The 20263-nt window shown below is 41.5% G+C and overlaps 1 protein-coding gene across 1 annotated transcript in view; it reads right to left on the bottom strand.

Moving 5' to 3' along the window:
- Positions 1-952: 952 nt before the first annotated feature.
- LOC133577303 (uncharacterized) overlaps positions 953-20263 on the bottom strand; it is a 22956-nt gene continuing 3645 nt past the window's right edge. Inside the window, exons 2-13 of the mRNA XM_061931005.2 lie at positions 15154-15215; positions 6673-6705; positions 6555-6590; positions 3114-3146; positions 3016-3045; positions 2633-2671; positions 2526-2549; positions 1933-2400; positions 1472-1837; positions 1341-1384; positions 1220-1253; positions 953-1101 (exon numbers count right to left, since the gene is read on the bottom strand). Coding sequence (XP_061786989.2) covers positions 1248-1253; positions 1341-1384; positions 1472-1837; positions 1933-2400; positions 2526-2549; positions 2633-2671; positions 3016-3045; positions 3114-3146; positions 6555-6590; positions 6673-6705; positions 15154-15215 — 1141 coding nt within the window. The 3' untranslated portion in view covers positions 953-1101; positions 1220-1247. The remainder of the gene's footprint in view (positions 1102-1219; positions 1254-1340; positions 1385-1471; positions 1838-1932; positions 2401-2525; positions 2550-2632; positions 2672-3015; positions 3046-3113; positions 3147-6554; positions 6591-6672; positions 6706-15153; positions 15216-20263) is intronic.

Raw genomic sequence — 20263 nt, 5'->3', positions numbered from 1 at the left:
ACATTATAAATGTTTGTCCATTCACACACGCACACACAGTCAAGTACACACCTTTACACAACTCATTGTTTACATTATAAATGTTTGTCCATTCACAAACGCACACACAGTCAAGTACACACCTTTACACAACTCATTGTTTACATTATAAATGTTTGTCCATTCACACACGCACACACAGTCAAGTACACACCTTTACACAACTCATTGTTTACATTATAAATGTCTGTCCATTCACACACGCACACACACACACACACAGTCAAGTACACAGCTTTACACAAGTCAGTATTTGGTGGAGCCTAATCCCACCCGGTTCTAGTTTCTCAAAGTTCTGCTGCTGAAGGCTGAGCTGCCTTGATTACCACAGTAGACCCCCTTCAAAATAAAAGTACTGCTGAGTTTTTAGGCAGTCAATATGAAAGAAAGGACAAAAAGTGTGTGTGTGAGCGTGTGAAGACCACCAGGCTTTCTCATTCCAGCTCTCAGTGAAACCTCATCTTCTTCATCCCAGTCGCTCTTCCATGCGGCCGAGCTGCAGTCTGGAGTAACCTGACTCCGCCTCCTCCTCCGCCAGCTTCTGGCACTCTATGGTCCGAAGACAAAAATGCTGTTTTTTGAAACATGGACTTTCCTCTTCAAACTGAAATAGGTTGTAATTAAGGGCAAGAATGCAAGGAACAGTTGTGGTCAGAACCTTCTTGCTGTGCCACAAGCCACACAGAAAGACAAAGACTAAGACTAAGACTATGGCATTTGCTGGCTGTGAATGACAATATGAACTGAACAGGTTCACACCTCATTGAGGTGACTTTCACACCCTGACCCTAAAAGAACAGTGACACTTCAAGCACATCTTCACACATCCCTAAGTCTGCTATTGTCGGTAGAAGAATCAGAAGAAGAGTTGAGGACGGCTCTCACTGTCCACCATGAAAAGGAACACAAAAACTTGGCCATGAATGTAAAGTTTATTAGTGGGTTGTGGGAACCACGGATCATACTGTATGTACACGTTCATCCATCAGAGTGAAGAGCCAAGTACTGATTATGTTTTGGCTCTTACCAAACAAGTCCAGTGAGGCAGTCCCACGCTTGATTCTGAAAACACAAAAGAGGCAAACGTAAAAACCAAACCGGCCTGCACAAATCCCCAACTCAGGTGGTCTGCGGCTCGAAAAGGAGAATCTATGTTTCCATAGGTGGGGGGTGACTTTACCTGCCTCCCTGCAGAAAGAAGGTCTGATTCACTCCTGTAAGAAGAACCACAATTCCAGTCTTCCTTGTCACTTCTTACTTTGAGTCAAGAGTTTGAAGTTCAAGTGGGAATGTGAGCTTACCATTTGAGGTGGGGGTGTAGGGTCTGGTTGCTCAATAGGAGTTGCTGTGAAAACAAAACAACAAAATAAGTTCAATTCAAGAGTTTTTGCAAATTACTGTAAGGACTTGTTCCAAATCCCTTTGAAGTTACCTTCAGTGGAATCAAAGACTTGGGAGCTCTCTTCAGGTTCTTCAACATTCTGCTCCTCCTCGACGGTGTCTCTGCTGCTGTCACTTGCATCCTTGGAAGAGTTTTCTTCTTCCCCTTTGATCACCACTGGGTCCCCTTCCTCAAGGTAGGACTCCTCAGACAAATCTATTTCTGGTATGTCCCTTCCCTCTTCCACCTGTATCTCGTCCTCATCTACCACCTCAGGCCCCACTACACCGCCTTCCTCTAAATCAAGCATGTCATGGTCATCACCAGTGTCATCCATGTCAGTTGTGGCTAATTCAGACTCAGGCTCAGAATCGCTGCCGGTCTTCTTGTTGTCCTCACCCACCTCAGAACTTGACTCTGATAACAAAAAGTGCCAGAATTTAAAACGTTGACATCATGTCTCAATCTGGGATGGGGTGAGGTTGTCATTTTAGAATAAAACAGCAGCTGACCTGATTGTAACTCGGCTGACTCTAGAGATTTATGCAATTCCATAGACTCGGATGATTCAGCAATCTCTGGTGTTTTTACAGACTCTGGTGCTTCTGCAGACTCTGGTGATTCGGCAAACTGTTGTGTTTTTATGGACTCTGGTGTGTCTACGGGCTCCAGTGTGTCTACGGACTCTGGTGATTCAGCAGACTCTGGTGATTCTATGGAATCTAGTGTTTCTATGGACTCTGGTGATTCAGCAGACTCTGGTGATTCTATGGAATCTAGTGTTTCTATGGACTCTGGTGATTCAGCAGACTCTGGTGTTTCTACGGACTCTGGTGATTCAGCAGACTCTGGTGTTTCTACAGATTCTGATGATTCATCAGACTCTGGTTTGTCTGCAGACTCTGGTGATGCCGCAGACTCTCGTGATTCTGAGGACTCTTCTGTTTCCACAGACTCTGGTGATTCTGCATACTCTGGAACTGTCCAAAAAGTGTTTTTGGTTTACTTTTGTGATGCTGCAGGAAATGAGAACATCTGTTTTTTTTGTAACAATCCTGAAGTCATGTCTGAAGCCTTTCTGACCTGACTGAACAAAGCACACTACCTGAATCTGGAGAGTCCGATACACCTGTGAACATCACACTTTGTCAAGTCCCACAACACAACACAACAGGCTACATGACTATTGACGATTTTGAAGAATCAGACCACCTTGTAGTTCCGCTTGGTTGTCCTCAAAAGTTGGTTGTGCTGACAGACAGAAGTAAATGGTAAATGGGTTATACTAGTATAGCGCTTTTCTACCTTCAAGGTACTCAAAGCGCTTTGACACTATTTCCACATTCACACACACATTCACACACTGATGGCGGTAGCTGCCATGTAAGGCCCTAACCACCACCCATCAGGCGCAAGGGTGAAGTGTCTTGCTCAAAGACACAACGGACGTGACGAGGTTGGTAGAAGGTGGGGATCGAACCAGGAACCCTCAGGTTGCTGGCACGGCCACTCTCCCAACTTCGCCACACCGTCACCAGTGTGGATTACTCAAGTGAACGATATGACAACTTATCCACGACAAGCTCACACCTTACCTCCAGCTTCTTCTTGGGAGTGGTCAACACCTGGGGACAGAAATGGTCTTTGATGATGAAACATTATCCGAGTAAGGGTGGTACATGCTCGTCCTTACCTGGGGAATCTGATGTGTCGTGTGAGTCAGGAGCTAAAATGAAGGAGTAAATAAAAGGGGACAATACGTTTGAACAAAACACACCAGCAGGACTATTTTTTCTTAAAGAAAACTAAAATGACAAACAGCGTAATTTAGTGGAACTGTGGGACTTTTGACTTTGCCATGTTTTTGAAAGATGCAGCAACGGTATTCAATGATTGATTTGTCTTATCTCTGGGCTGGTGAAATCTGCTACTCTGGTAGCTTGCCAGCCAAAGTTTTTTTTTATATCGGGTCAAAAGGCTAGCTTATGTAGCCGAGGATCAGACCGCCAAGTGCCCTGCCTTCGGCTGCCGCCCAGCTTGCAATGCACCCGACCTCTATGGCCCCTCCCATGAGTGGTGAGCTCATTGGAGGGGGGGATCCCCGTTGCCTCTATAAGGTACTGTGCCCGGTCAGGCCCCATGGGGACAGGGCCGGCCACCAGGCGCTCGCCATTGTGCCCCACTCCCGGCTCCAGAGGGGGGCCCCGGTGACCCGCGTCCGGGCGAGGGAAATCTGAGTCCTTTTTTTTTTCTTTTTCATCGTGGTTCGGGCATCTGGTCAGGATGCCACCTGAACGCCTCCCTATGTAGGTGTTTAGGGCACGTCAGACCGGTAGGAGGCCATGAGGAAGACCCAGGACACGTTGGGAAGACTATGTCTCCTGGCTAGCCTGGGAACGCCTCTGGATTCCCTGGGAGGAGCTGGGCGAAGTGGCTGGAGAGAGGGAAGTCTGGGCTTCCCTACTTAGGCTGCTGCCCCCGCAACCCGCCCTCGGATAAGCGGAAGAAGATGGATGGATGGATGGATGGATGGATGGATGGATAGGTTTAAAGGCTGGAACACATTCAAATATTTTCTAAATCTTGAGAGAGTTTGTATCTGCTGGTGTTTTAGGTGGGGGAAGTGCCTTTTCAGGTACTCTCTAAGCAGGCGTACAGCCTCCAATAACAGACCAAACATATAAAGATGCTTCATTTTACAAAGAAAAATCACTTTGAGTATTGTAAAATACTCTCTCCGGCCTACTGCCCTCGCTAATGGCGCCGTTCCCAAATGATGTGGGCTCTATCGATAACCTCCCTAACAACTTGAAGGATGCCTTACTCAACACCATTGATAGTATAGCACCGCTAAAGCTAAAAAAGGCTCCTAAAAGGCGTAACCCCTGGTCCACAGAAGAAACCAGAGCTCTTAGACTATCATGTAGAAAGCCGGAACGCAAATGGAAATAGAAGTTTTCCATCAAGCATGGAGTGAAAGTTTAATAATTTATAAACACACGCTTACCTTAGCTAAAGCTAATTACTACTATAATCTTATTCGCCACAATAAAAACGATTCTAGATTTTTGTTTAACGCTGTAGCATCGCTAACCCAGCCAGGGTCTTCTCCAAGTAGCTCCACCCACTCGGCAGATGACTTTATGAATTTCTTTACTAAGAAAATTGAACTCATTAGAAAGGAGATTAAAGCATCCCAGCTCCAATTGGGTTCTTCCAGGACACTTCTCACACTTTTTGTTCTCCAACCCTAAAGCCTAACATAACCCTTCATCTCTAGTCCACCATTGCTTTTCCTTAGCCCATTGGAACCTTGTTTTTAGTTTTACATGTTATTGACGACTTTTCGTCAAATTTTCTGTATTTTTTAAGTCCTATTTACTTGAGGCGCTTTCGTACAGTTTGGTCACAGACGATGACTCCAGTTTTGTTCTCTGCATTTTCTCTTTTCAAGACATATTGATAGAAGTTTTCTGATCTGAGCGCCAGAACCGACCTAACCCGAAGCTAGCCACGTACACACCAGAGCCTCCACCAGCAGCTAACACTATAGCTTACTTCCCAGCAACAAGCCACGGGCTAGCGCCGTAGCTACAACCACCAGCAGTGGGCCATGGGCTGGTGCTGGGGCTGTGACCACCAGCCGCACCAAAACCTACAATCACCAAGGTAACGGCCAGACAACTGCAAACTAAGCTGCTATAAACTGTTAATCATGCATCTCAGGGACTCTGAAGCTAAACCAAAGGGGATTTTTGGTGGACGCATCAAGATCAGAAGCCTTCCATCTGAAAGAGAACAACTATTACAGGATCTTGACTATTTAGGGCTCTCAGACACATGGTTAACAAAAATGCCCACACCATTCAGAGTTACAATGTATTTGAATAAAAAAGGAGGCGGTGTGTTATTGTTTGTTAAAAAGAAAATCCAATGCAAGCAGATCCATCTGCACCAAAATAGTTGGCAACTTTGAATGTTGTTGTTCATTTGATATAGGCCACCTAATGAGAAGGATGTATTTTTGACATGTACTCCAAGACTGCAGGAACAAGGAAACTATGTTGATGGGTGATTTTAACCTAACTTGGTTGAAGCATGTTCCAATAAGCTAAAGCGTTTAGCCAAACAGTTGAACCTAACCCAAAGGATGACCCGAATAACAAACTCCATAAAACCACTGCTAGACTGGATATTTACAAAGAAATCAGACTGTGTTAACAAAACGTATATTTTAATGACCGGTTTATCCGACCATAATATACACTGGTCTCCAGGAAACTCTCTAAGACGTGTTGTAGGAACCAAAATAAAGAAAAGGCCTTCATATCAAGCCTTAGAAACAAAACTACAGGAGAGAAAAGCAGACTTTCTCTTAGAAATATCAAAACAGAGAATAGTAAGATGACATGGAAGTGCATTGGGAGAGAGCACACCCAACTTAACCCAACTTAAGCTGTACATCAAGCAAGAATGGGAAAGAATTCCACTTCAAAAATGTGTCTCCTCAGTTCCCAAACCTTTACTGAGTGTTGTTAAAAGGAAAGGCCATGTAACACACTGGTAAAAATGCCCCTCTGACTACTTTGCTGCCATTCAATTCTAAGTTCCTGATTATTTGCAGAAAATAACAGTTTGTCAGTGTGAACATGAAATATCTGGTCTTTGCAGTCTATTCAATTGAATATAAGTTGAAAAGGATCTGTTGTATTCTCTTTTTATTGACCATTTACACAACTTCACTGCTTTTCTACTAACCTAAAGAAAGAAAGACGTATAAAGTCATACAAAAATGAGGAATAACAAGAAGTAAACGTTTGTTTCTTCACGCTGTTAACTATCTGCACACGCTGGGAAGGAGTAGTAGCACAATAATGAATGTATTGACAGTTGATGTGTTTACTTTGTAAATAAGTAAACCGTCTTAAAGGAATATATCTTGACCAAACAGCCACAAACTGAGACTTTGGGCTCTATAAAGTGTGGCCCTCTTCATGAAATAGTCCTGATCTACTCTGTGTCATTTCTGTATATAAACATGATGCAATGTTTTCAACAATCCTACAAAACATACAATTTCCTTTCCTTTTCTCAGGACGCCCAGCATTGTGGTGTAGCCCCGCCCACTCCTTACCTGGTGGTAATGTCCCAGGTGGTGCTGTGGGTCCTCCTGCAAGCACACACACAATGTTCAGACTTGGACTTGGACTTGGACTTGGACCCAGGGAGGATGTCAACATGTTTGTGTTTACCATCAAGGTGAGCAAGGAGCACTGCACTTCTGTCTGCAACATAAACACACCATGAATAGATTGTTTACTTCTTTGTTTACCATCAAGGGATTGTTTACTTCTTTTTTATTTTTTTAATCAAGAATGGATTGTTTACTTTTTTTTTTTTTACCAACAATGGATTGTTTACTTCTTTGTTTACCAAGAATGGATTGTTTATGTCTTTGTTTACGAATAGGTCAAGGTCAAGGTTCAACTTTATTGTCCCCGCGGGGAAATTTGTCTTGGGCACAGTGCATCATTGCTTTCTTAACATACCCAAAAACAACAGAACAAAAACACAAGCACAGACACAAGCACAACCATACAACTAACATTTAAACATCAGAACATGGAGCTTGATAGACATAGGTGGCACTTTGATGTAGGCATAAAATCTACAGTATGGAGATAAAGTACCAATGTGCATTGCACTAGAGCTCATGGATAAAGTGCTGTGTGCTAAAGTGCTTAGTTCTAAAGTGCTATGTGCTAAAGTGCTATGTGCTAAAAAAGTGCTAACCTATGTATTAAAATTCTATTGCACATTGTTGGTCAGCTTAATGGAGGCTGGAACAAATGATCATTTAAGGCGGTTAGATTTGCATAGTGGGACCCGGAGTCTTCTCCCTGATGGCAGGGTTCCATATTCAGGAAAGAGTGGGTGTTGTGAGTTGGAAATAATTTTCTTAGCTTTTTTCCTAACTGCCTGCTCATAGATGCTCTGTATAGGCTCATATTCTTTCCTCCCTACGATTTTCATTGCCGTTTTATGCATGCCGGCCAGTTTGCTTTTTAGCTTAACGGTTAGGTTGCCAAACCATGAGGTGATCCCGAATAATGGATTGTTTATGTCTTTGTTTACCAATAATGGATTGTTTACTTCTTTGTTTACCAATAATGCATTGTTTACTTCTTTGTTTACCAAAAATTGATTGTTTACTTCTTTGTTTACCAACAATGGATTGTTTAGTTGTTTGTTTACCAATAACCTCACTGGAATGGATTGTTTAGTTGTTTGTTTACCAATAATCTCACGATGGCCTGCTTGGCTGCGGCTGCAGAGGCTGGTGGTAGTAAAGAACTTTTTTGGCAAATATATCGGTAAATTCTGTAAATTTCAAAGTTAACTTCCAGCGTAGTCACTCCATAGTAACATACGACCGCCAGACAATTTTAGATGTAAATAAATCAAACAGTTTTAGACCAAAGGATGCATATACGCTGGACCTTCTCCCTAGCATGGGAATACCACACCCAGAGTCCTGTGAAGCAGCGGAGCCAATTACCAGCGGGGACCGTCAACGGAGGAGACGTAAGCGGTGTGATCGGAAGCAGAAACGGGGATGCCAAGCGGGGCTAACAACAAAGCTAAAAGCTAATCCTCACAGAATGCTGCTTTCTTCCATCCTGATTTCAAATGTCTGCTCCCTGGAGAACAAACTGGACTACCTGAAGCTGGATTTAAATGTAAGACGGGAGATGAGGGACTGCTGCGCCATATCTCTCACAGAAACGTGGCTGTAACCAACCCTTCCGGACAAGGCAGTTAGCATCGAGGGGCTAACAATGTTTCGGTGGGACAGGAGCAGCACTCTCACTGGTAAATCTCGAGGCGGCGGTGTTTGCATATACACTAACAACAACTGGTGCAACAACCGGAAGATAGTCTCATGTCACTGCTCTCCCGATGTAGAACTACTGACTATAAAATGCAGGCCATTTTATTAACCCTGGGATTTCAGTGCTATGATCTTCACAGCAGTGTACATTCCTCCCAGTGCTAACACCAAAGAAGCCCTGAATGTTTTGTACTGCTCTCTCAATGAACTGCAATCTACACATCCAGAGGGAGTTTTCATCGGGGCAGGGGACTTAAATCAAGCTAACATGAAAACTGTGTTCCCCCATTTCCATCAATATGTGACTTTTGCATCCAGGGGTGGAAGCATGCTGGACATGGTGCACAGCAACATCAGACATGCATTCAAAGCTGCACCTCGGCTCCTCAGACCAGCTATCTGTGATGCTAATTCCTGCATACAAGCCCCTGCTGATCAGGAAGCAAGCTACAGTGAAGCAGGTGAGGACCTGGCCAGAGGGAGCAATGGAAGCATTACAAGACTGCTTCCAAAGCCCAGACTGGGACATGTTCAAGGCAGCCGCCACAGAAAATCATCACACATGTGTGGAGGAGTATGCAGAGTCTGTGTCCGCATACATTCGGAAGTGCATGGAGGATGTTAGTGTGATCAAGAACATCCCTACACGGGCCAAAGAGAAACGCTGGATGAACAGTGAGGTACGTGCAATGCTGAAGGCTCGGAACAAGGCTTTTAAATCTGGCGACATGGTAGCATTTCAAACAGCCAGAGCTAACCTGAACCGTGCCATTAGGGTTGCAAAGCGTGCTCACAGTCAGAAAGTGCAGGACTTCTTGGAGAACCCCACAAACACTAGACGAATGTGGCATGGCATACATGTCATCACGGACTATAAAGCTGCCCCCCGTCCCTCTGACAACAGCATCAGCTTTCTTAACGACCTCAACAACCACTTTGCGAGGTTTGAGGCACTTAACACCACTCTGGCGAGGAAATCCATCCCTCACCCTGATGAGCAGCCGCTAAACCGGGACACAGCGGATGTCCAGAGAACTCTGAGGAGAGTGAACCCCTGGAAAGCAGCGGGACCTGATGACATTCCGGGCAAGGTGCTTAAGGGATGTGCAGACCAGCTGGCTGGGGTTCTCACAGACATCTTCAGCATCTCGCTGACCCAGGCTGTGGTACCATCATGTTTTAAGACGGCCACAATCATTCCAGTGCCTAAAAACCCCACAATCTCCTCCCTCAATGATTACCGCCCCGTTGCACTCACCCCCATCATAATGAAGTGCTTGGAGAGGCTGGTAAAGGAATATATTGTCTCCAGACTTCCCCCCACATTCCACCCATACCAGTTTGCTTATCGCCCTAACCGCTCCACAGAGGACGCCATCGCCTCTGCACTCCACCTGAGCGTAGAACATCTGGAAGGAAAGGACACACACGTGCGGATGTTGTTCCTGGACTTCAGCTCAGCATTCAACACCATCATCCCGCAGCACTTGGTGAGCAAACCTTGGATTCAGTACCCCCCTTTGCAACTGGCTGCTTGACTTCCTCACAGACAGACCCCAATCTGTGAGAGTGGGCAACAACACCTCCAGTGCCATCTCCCTGAGCACCGGCTCCCCCCAGGGCTGCGTCCTGAGTCCACTACTGTTCACCTTGATGACCCATGACTGCTGCGCCAGGTCCACTACTAACCACATTGTGAAGTACACCACAGTAGTGGGCCTCATCCCTGACAACAACCACATGGACTACAGGGAGGAGGTGAAACAAACTTTCTTCTTAGTCAGGACTAAAACTTTCCTCTTAGTCAGGACCAAAACTCTCCTCTTAGTCAGGACAAAAACTTTCTTCTTAGTCAGGACAAAAACGTTCTTCTTAGTCAGGACAAAAACTTTCTTCTTAGTCAGGACCAAAACTCTCCTCTTAGTCAGGACAAAAACTTTCTTCTTAGTCAGGACAAAAACGTTCTTCTTAGTCAGGACAAAAACGTTCTTCTTAGTCACGACTAAAACTTTCTTATTAGACAGGACAAAAACTTTCTTCTTAGTCAGGACTAAAACTCTCCTCTTAGTCAGGACAAAAACTTTCTTCTTAGTCAGGACTAAAACTCTCCTCTTAGTCAGGACAAAAACTTTCTTCTTAGTCAGGACAAAAACGTTCTTCTTAGTCAGGACAAAAACGTTCTTCTTAGTCAGGACAAAAACTTTCTTCTTAGTCACGACTAAAACTTTCTTATTAGTCAGGACAAAAACTTTCTTCTTAGTCAGGACTAAAACTTTCCTCTTAGTCAGGACTAAAATTTTCTTCTTAGCCTGGACAAAAACTTTCTTCTTAGTCAGGACAAAAACTTTCTTCTTATTCAGGACAAAAACTTTCTTCTTAGTCAGGACAAAAACTTTCTTCTTATTCAGGACAAAAACTTTCCTCTTAGTCAGGACTAAAATTTTCTTCTTAGTCAGGACAAAAACTTTCTTCTTATTCAGGACAAAAACTTTCTTCTTAGTCAGGACTAAAACTCTCCTCTTAGTCAGGACAAAAACTTTCTTCTTAGTCAGGACTAAAACTTTCCTCTTAGTCAGGACTAAAATTTTCTTCTTAGTCTGGACAAAAACTTTCTTCTTAGTCAGGACAAAAACTTACTTCTTAGTCAGGACAAAAACTTTCTTCTTAGTCAGGACAAAAACTTTTTTTTTCGTCCTGACTAAAATGTTCTTCTTAGTCGGGAGTAAAACTTTCTTCTTAGTCAGGACTAAAACTTTCTTATTAGTCAGGACTAAAACTTTCCTCATAGTCAGGACTAAAACTTTCTTCTTAGTCAGGACAAAAACTTTCTTCTTAGTCAGGACTAAAACTTTCTTCTTAGTCAGGACAAAAACTTTCTTCTTAGTCAGGACAAAAACTTTCTTCTTAGTCAGGACTAAAGCTTTCTTCTTAGTCAGGACAAAAACTTACTTCTTAGTCAGGACTAAAACTTTCTTCTTAGTCAGGACTAAAACGTTCTTATTAGTCAGGACTAAAACTTTCCTCATAGTCAGGACTAAAACTTTCTTCTTAGTCAGGACAAAAACTTTCTTCTTAGTCAGGACAAAAACTTTCTTCTTAGTCAGGACAAAAACTTTCTTCTTAGTCAGGACAAAAACTTTCTTCTTAGTCAGGACTAAAACTTTCTTCTTAGTCAGGACAAAAACTTTCTTTTTAGTCAGGACTAAAACTTTCTTCTTAGTCAGGACAAAAACTTTCTTCTTAGTCAGGACTAAAGCTTTCTTCTTAGTCAGGACAAAAACTTACTTCTTAGTCAGGACTAAAACTTTCTTCTTAGTCAGGACTAAAACGTTCTTATTAGTCAGGACTAAAACTTTCCTCATAGTCAGGACTAAAACTTTCTTCTTAGTCAGGACAAAAACTTTCTTCTTAGTCAGGACAAAAACTTTCTTCTTAGTCAGGACAAAAACTTTCTTCTTAGTCAGGACTAAAACTTTCTTCTTAGTCAGGACAAAAACTTTCTTTTTAGTCAGGACAAAAACTTTCTTCTTAGTCAGGACAAAAACTTTCTTCTTAGTCAGGACTAAAACGTTCTTATTAGTCAGGACTAAAACTTTCCTCATAGTCAGGACTAAAACTTTCTTCTTAGTCAGGACAAAAACTTTCTTCTTAGTCAGGACAAAAACTTTCTTCTTAGTCAGGACAAAAACTTTCTTCTTAGTCAGGACTAAAACTTTCTTCTTAGTCAGGACAAAAACTTTCTTTTTAGTCAGGACAAAAACTTTCTTCTTAGTCAGGACTAAAACTTTCCTCTTAGTCAGGACTAAAACTTTCCTCTTAGTCAGGACAAAAACTTTCTTCTTAGTCAGGACAAAAACGTTCTTCTTAGTCAGGACAAAAACGTTCTTCTTAGTCAGGACAAAAAACTTTCTTCTTAGTCACGACTAAAACTTTCTTATTAGTCAGGACAAAAACTTTCTTCTTAGTCAGGACTAAAACTTTCCTCGTAGTCAGGACAAAAACTTTCTTCTTAGTCAGGACAAAAACATTCTTCTTAGTCAGGACAAAAACTTTCTTCTTAGTCAGGACTAAAACTTTCCTCTTAGGACAAAAACGTTCTTCTTAGTCAGGACTAAAACTTTCCTCTTAGGACAAAAACATTCTTCTTAGTCAGGACTAAAACTTTCCTCTTAGTCAGGATTAAAACTTTCTTCTTAGTCAGGACAAAAACGTTCTTCTTAGTCAGGACAAAAACGTTCTTCTTAGTCAGGACAAAAAACTTTCTTCTTAGTCACGACTAAAACTTTCTTATTAGTCAGGACAAAAACTTTCTTCTTAGTCAGGACTAAAACTTTCCTCGTAGTCAGGACAAAAACTTTCTTCTTAGTCAGGACAAAAACGTTCTTCTTAGTCAGGACAAAAACTTTCTTCTTAGTCAGGACTAAAACTTTCCTCTTAGGACAAAAACGTTCTTCTTAGTCAGGACTAAAACTTTCCTCTTAGGACAAAAACATTCTTCTTAGTCAGGACTAAAACTTTCCTCTTAGTCAGGATTAAAACTTTCTTCTTATTCAGGACAAAAACTTTCTTCTTAGTCAGGATTAAAACTTTCTTCTTAGTCAGGACTAAAACTTTCCTCTTAGTCAGGACAAAAACTTTCTTCTTAGTCAGGACAAAAACGTTCTTCTTAGTCAGGACAAAAACTTTCTTCTTAGTCATGACTAAAACTTTCCTCTTAGGACAAAAACATTCTTCTTAGTCAGGACTAAAACTTTCCTCTTAGTCAGGATTAAAACTTTCTTCTTAGTCAGGACAAAAACTCTCCTCTTAGTCAGGACAAAAACTTTCTTCTTAGTCAGGACAAAAACTTTCTTCTTAGTCAGGACTTAAACTTTCTTATTAGCCAGGACTAAAACTTTCTTCTTATTCAGGACAAAAACTTTCTTCTTAGTCAGGACTAAAACTTTCTTCTTAGTCAGGACAAAAACTTACTTCTTAGTCAGGACTAAAACTTTCTTCTTAGCCAGGACAAAAACTTTCTTCTTAGTCAGGACTAAAACTTTCTTCTTAGTCAGGACAAAAACTTTCTTCTTAGTCAGGACAAAAACTTTCTTCTTAGTCAGGACAAAAACTTTCTTCTTAGTCAGGACAAAAACTTTCTTCTTAGTCAGGACTAAAACTTTCTTCTTAGTCAGGACTAAAACTTTCTTCTTAGTCAGGACAAAAACTTACTTCTTAGTCAGGACAAAAACTTTCTTCTTAGCCAGGACAAAAACTAAGTTGGTTTAAGAACTTCAAAAATTCCCAGTTTTCCCAGAATTCCACAACATAATTTCTCAATTAAAAACTGTTACTTCAACATTTCTTGGGCGATGGAAACAATTCCAACACCAACCAATTCACCTCATTCATTCTCTTAATCTTTTCCATTTTTAAAAATCCAGATTTTCCCTAAATTCCCAAATTTCCAGGAAGTTCCCATTGAAATGAATGGGACATTTTTCCAAGTTGCACAATTCTAGCTATTGAAAGCATTCCGACGTTAACACATTCCTCTCATCCTGGACATTCTAACTAACACTTTCCCAAGTTCCAAAACTCATTCCAGTTTTCCTGGAAATTCACAAACTCCTGGATTTCTGTAAGACTGTAACATTCAATTATAAATTGTCACTACTAACACATTTCTTTACCATCCATCCATCCATTTTCTACCGCTTATTCCCTTCGGGGTGGCTGGAGCCTATCTCAGCTACAATCGGGCGGAAGAAATTCCAGCTTCCCCCAAATTCCCAAATTCCAAGGAAATTCCCACTGAAATGAGTAAAACATTTTTCCAATTTTCACAATCCCCACAATTCTCAACCGATGTAATTTGAAATGTTGGCGTGACAGTGCCATCTTATAAGTAAGCTAGCTGTTCGCCTGTTACCATGCTAATGTTAGCATGCTAACATTTTATGCTAACATTTGAGCTAATTTCCTACTTTTTAACCCTAATAACCATGGATTCTGTTACTTGGTGCCATCTTAAAAGTATGCAAGCTGTTTCACTGTTACCATGCTAGTGTTAGCATGCTATCATTTTATGCCAACATTTTATGCTAACAATTTAGCTAATTTCGTACTTTTTAACCTAATAACCATGGATTCTGTTACTGGGTGTCATCTTAAAAGTATGCGAGCTGTTTCGCTGTTACCATGCTAGTGTTAGCATGGTAACATTTTATGCAAACATTTTAGCTAATTTGGTACTTTTTAACCTAATAATCATGGATTCTGTTACTTGGCGCCATCTTAAATGTATGCTAGCCTTTCACCTGTTCGCATGCTAATTTTAGCATGTTAATATTAGCACGCTAACATTTTATGCTAGCTTTTTAGCAAATGTTGTATATTTTAAACCTAATAATCATGGATTTAGTTACTTGGCGCCATCTTATAAGTATGCTAGCTGGTCCCCTGTTACCATGCTAATGTTAGCATGCTGACATTTTATGCAAACGTTTTAGCTAATTTTGTACTTTTTAACCTAATAACCATGGATTCTTTTACTTGGCGCCATCTTAAATGTATGCTAGCCTTTCACTTGTTTGCATGCTAGTTTTAGCATTTTAATATTAGCACGCTAACATTTTATGCTAGCTTTTTAGCTAAATTCTTACTTTTGAACCTACTAGTCATGGATTTCGTTAGACTTGGGGACATGTTGACTAAAAACCTAAAACCTTTAAAGAAAATGAAAACACCGATTCAGTTGATGCGTTGTTGTCTTAAAAAAAATTGAAGGAAGTCGTTCTGACTCTGAGTCTCCAAAGACAAATCAGGTGGAACGTGAAAAATGTTATTATTGGTGACATACCAGGAAGTGGAGCTGCCAGGCAGACCGTGACAAGAGCGAAGAGCAAGAACAGCATCAGAAACCTGGAACAAACACACAATGAACAAGTGTCTTACACAAACACACACAGTGAACAAGTGTCTTACACAAACACACACAGTGAACAAATGTCTTACACAAACACACACAATGAACAAATGTCTTACACAAACACACACAGTGAACAAGTGTCTTACACAAACACACACAATGAACAAGTGTCTTGCACAAACACACACAGTGAACAAGTGTCTTACACAAACACACACAGTGAACAAGTGTCTTACACAAACACACACAATGAACAAGTGTCTTACACAAACACACAATCAATCAATCAAAGTTTACTTATATAGCCCTAAATCACAAGTGTCTCAGTCCAGTCCATAGTGGATCTAACATAATAGTGAGAGTCCAGTCCATAGTGGATCTAACATAATAGTAAGAGTCCAGTCCATAGTGGATCTAACATAATAGTGAGAGTCCAGTCCATAGTGGATCTAACATAATAGTAAGAGTCCAGTCCATAGTGGATCTAACATAATATTGTGAGAGTCCAGTCCACAGAGGATCTAACATAATAGTGAGAGTCCAGTCCAGAGTGGATCTAACATAATAGTAAGAGTCCAGTCCATAGTGGATCTAACATAATATTGTGAGAGTCCAGTCCATAGTGGATCTAACATAATAGTGAGAGTCCAGTCCATAGTGGATCTAACATAATAGTGAGAGTCCAGTCCATAGTGGATCTAACATAATAGTGAGAGTCCAGTCCATAGTGGATCTAACATAATAGTGTGAGAGTCCAGTCCATAGTGGATCCAACATAATAGTGTGAGAGTCCAGTCCATAGTGGATCTAACATAATAGTGAGAGTCCAGTCCATAGTGGATCTAACATAATAGTGTGAGAGTCCAGTCCATAGTGGATCTAACATAATAGTGAGAGTCCAGTCCATAGTGGATCTAACATAATAGTGAGAGTCCAGTCCATAGTGGATCTAACATAATAGTGAGAGTCCAGTCCATAGTGGATCTAACATAATATTGTGAGAGTCCAGTCCATAGTGGATCTAACATAATAGTGAGAGTCCAGTCCATAGTGGATCTAACATAATAGTGAGAGTCCAGTCCATAGTGGATCTAACATAATAGTGAGAGTCCAGTCCATAGTGGATCTAACATAATAGTGTGAGAGTCCAGTCCATAGTGGATCCAACATAATAGTGTGAGAGTCCAGTCCATAGTGGATCTAACATAATAGTGAGAGTCCAGTCCATAGTGGATCTAACATAATAGTGTGAGAGTCCAGTCCATAGTGGATCTAACATAATAGTGAGAGTCCAGTCCATAGTGGATCTAACATAATAGTGAGAGTCCAGTCCATAGTGGATCTAACATAATAGTAAGAGTCCAGTCCATAGTGGATCTAACATAATAGTGAGAGTCCAGTCCATAGTGGATCTAACATAATAGTAAGAGTCCAGTCCATAGTGGATCTAACATAATATTGTGAGAGTCCAGTCCACAGAGGATCTAACATAATAGTGAGAGTCCAGTCCAGAGTGGATCTAACATAATAGTAAGAGTCCAGTCCATAGTGGATCTAACATAATATTGTGAGAGTCCAGTCCATAGTGGATCTAACATAATAGTGAGAGTCCAGTCCATAGTGGATCTAACATAATAGTGAGAGTCCAGTCCATAGTGGATCTAACATAATAGTGAGAGTCCAGTCCATAGTGGATCTAACATAATAGTGTGAGAGTCCAGTCCATAGTGGATCCAACATAATAGTGTGAGAGTCCAGTCCATAGTGGATCTAACATAATAGTGAGAGTCCAGTCCATAGTGGATCTAACATAATAGTGTGAGAGTCCAGTCCATAGTGGATCTAACATAATAGTGAGAGTCCAGTCCATAGTGGATCTAACATAATAGTGAGAGTCCAGTCCATAGTGGATCTAACATAATAGTGAGAGTCCAGTCCATAGTGGATCTAACATAATATTGTGAGAGTCCAGTCCATAGTGGATCTAACATAATAGTGAGAGTCCAGTCCATAGTGGATCTAACATAATAGTGAGAGTCCAGTCCATAGTGGATCTAACATAATAGTGAGAGTCCAGTCCATAGTGGATCTAACATAATAGTGTGAGAGTCCAGTCCATAGTGGATCCAACATAATAGTGTGAGAGTCCAGTCCATAGTGGATCTAACATAATAGTGAGAGTCCAGTCCATAGTGGATCTAACATAATAGTGTGAGAGTCCAGTCCATAGTGGATCTAACATAATAGTGAGAGTCCAGTCCATAGTGGATCTAACATAATAGTGAGAGTCCAGTCCATAGTGGATCTAACATAATAGTGAGAGTCCAGTCCATAGTGGGGCCAGCAGGAGATGATCTTGGGTCAGCAGCCGAGACGTCACCAACTGATGCACAGACAATGAACAAGTGTTCTACACAATGAACACAAAGTCCATAAGAAAGTTCAGGCCATGGATCAAAGTGTCCCAAAGAAAGATGTTGACCGAGGACACGTCAATGGTTCTTTTGTTGCTTGTTGGTGTGCAAAGTCAACAATGAGACAAAGAAGGTGTGCAAAGTCAACAATGAGACAAATAAGGTGATCCCCCTGTGCAAGAACACAAAGCCTCTTTTCTTCTGCGGCCGGAATAAACCAGCCAGAGGAGCCCAACAGGTGCCAATCTTCATCAGTCTTCCAATAAATGCTGGCTGGACAGTCCACTAAAGGAGTCAATGTTCTTAGTTTGACTCAAGTCCTGAATGAGTGTCGACATCTTTACACAAGTCACACATGTGGACGGTCCACTAAAGGAGTCAATGTTCTTAGTTTGACTCAAGTCCTGAATGAGTGTCGACATCTTTACACAAGTCACACATGTGGACAGTCCACTAAAGGAGTCAATGTTCTTAGTTTGACTCAAGTCCTGAATGAGTGTCGACATCTTTACACAAGTCACACATGTGGACGGTCCACTAAAGGAGTCAATGTTCTTAGTTTGACTCAAGTCCTGAATGAGTGTCGACATCTTTACACAAGTCACACATGTGGACAGTCCACTAAAGGAGTCAATGTTCTTAGTTTGACTCAAGTCCTGAATGAGTGTCGACATCTTTACACAAGTCACACATGTGGACGGTCCACTAAAGGAGTCAATGTTCTTAGTTTGACTCAAGTCCTGAATGAGTGTCGACATCTTTACACAAGTCACACATGTGGACGGTCCACTAAAGGAGTCAATGTTCTTAGTTTGACTCAAGTCCTGAATGAGTGTCGACATCTTTACACAAGTCACACATGTGGACAGTCCACTAAAGGAGTCAATGTTCTTAGTTTGACTCAAGTCCTGAATGAGTGTCGACATCTTTACACAAGTCACACATGTGGACAGTCCACTAAAGGAGTCAATGTTCTTAGTTTGACTCAAGTCCTGAATGAGTGTCGACATCTTTACACAAGTCACACATGTGGACGGTCCACTAAAGGAGTCAATGTTCTTAGTTTGACTCAAGTCCTGAATGAGTGTCGACATCTTTACACAAGTCACACATGTGGACAGTCCACTAAAGGAGTCAATGTTCTTAATTTGACTCAAGTCCTGAATGAGTGTCGACATCTTTACACAAGTCACACATGTGGACGGTCCACTAAAGGAGTCAATGTTCTTAGTTTGACTCAAGTCCTGAATGAGTGTCGACATCTTTACACAAGTCACACATGTGGACAGTCCACTAAAGGAGTCAATGTTCTTAGTTTGACTCAAGTCCTGAATGAGTGTCGACATCTTTACACAAGTCACACATGTGGACGGTCCACTAAAGGAGTCAATGTTCTTAGTTTGACTCAAGTCCTGAATGAGTGTCGACATCTTTACACAAGTCACACATGTGGACGGTCCACTAAAGGAGTCAATGTTCTTAGTTTGACTCAAGTCCTGAATGAGTGTCGACATCTTTACACAAGTCACACATGTGGACGGTCCACTAAAGGAGTCAATGTTCTTAGTTTGACTCAAGTCCTGAATGAGTGTCGACATCTTTACACAAGTCACACATGTGGACGGTCCACTAAAGGAGTCAATGTTCTTAGTTTGACTCAAGTCCTGAATGAGTGTCGACATCTTTACACAAGTCACACATGTGGACGGTCCACTAAAGGAGTCAATGTTCTTAGTTTGACTCAAGTCCTGAATGAGTGTCGACATCTTTACACAAGTCACACATGTGGACGGTCCACTAAAGGAGTCAATGTTCTTAGTTTGACTCAAGTCCTGAATGAGTGTCGACATCTTTACACAAGTCACACATGTGGACGGTCCACTAAAGGAGTCAATGTTCTTAGTTTGACTCAAGTCCTGAATGAGTGTCGACATCTTTACACAAGTCACACATGTGGACGGTCCACTAAAGGAGTCAATGTTCTTAGTTTGACTCAAGTCCTGAATGAGTGTCGACATCTTTACACAAGTCACACATGTGGACGGTCCACTAAAGGAGTCAATGTTCTTAGTTTGACTCAAGTCCTGAATGAGTGTCGACATCTTTACACAAGTCACACATGTGGACGGTCCACTAAAGGAGTCAATGTTCTTAGTTTGACTCAAGTCCTGAATGAGTGTCGACATCTTTACACAAGTCACACATGTGGACGGTCCACTAAAGGAGTCAATGTTCTTAGTTTGACTCAAGTCCTGAATGAGTGTCGACATCTTTACACAAGTCACACATGTGGACAGTCCACTAAAGGAGTCAATGTTCTTAGTTTGACTCAAGTCCTGAATGAGTGTCGACATCTTTACACAAGTCACACATGTGGACGGTCCACTAAAGGAGTCAATGTTCTTAGTTTGACTCAAGTCCTGAATGAGTGTCGACATCTTTACACAAGTCACACATGTGGACGGTCCACTAAAGGAGTCAATGTTCTTAGTTTGACTCAAGTCCTGAATGAGTGTCGACATCTTTACACAAGTCACACATGTGGACAGTCCACTAAAGGAGTCAATGTTCTTAGTTTGACTCAAGTCCTGAATGAGTGTCGACATCTTTACACAAGTCACACATGT

The sequence above is a fragment of the Nerophis lumbriciformis genome, linkage group LG37 (assembly GCF_033978685.3).
Source record: "Nerophis lumbriciformis linkage group LG37, RoL_Nlum_v2.1, whole genome shotgun sequence".
Taxonomy (NCBI): Eukaryota; Metazoa; Chordata; class Actinopteri; order Syngnathiformes; family Syngnathidae; genus Nerophis; species Nerophis lumbriciformis.
Note: the sequence above shows the minus strand (reverse complement) of the source record. Positions and strands in the feature narration are given on the sequence as shown.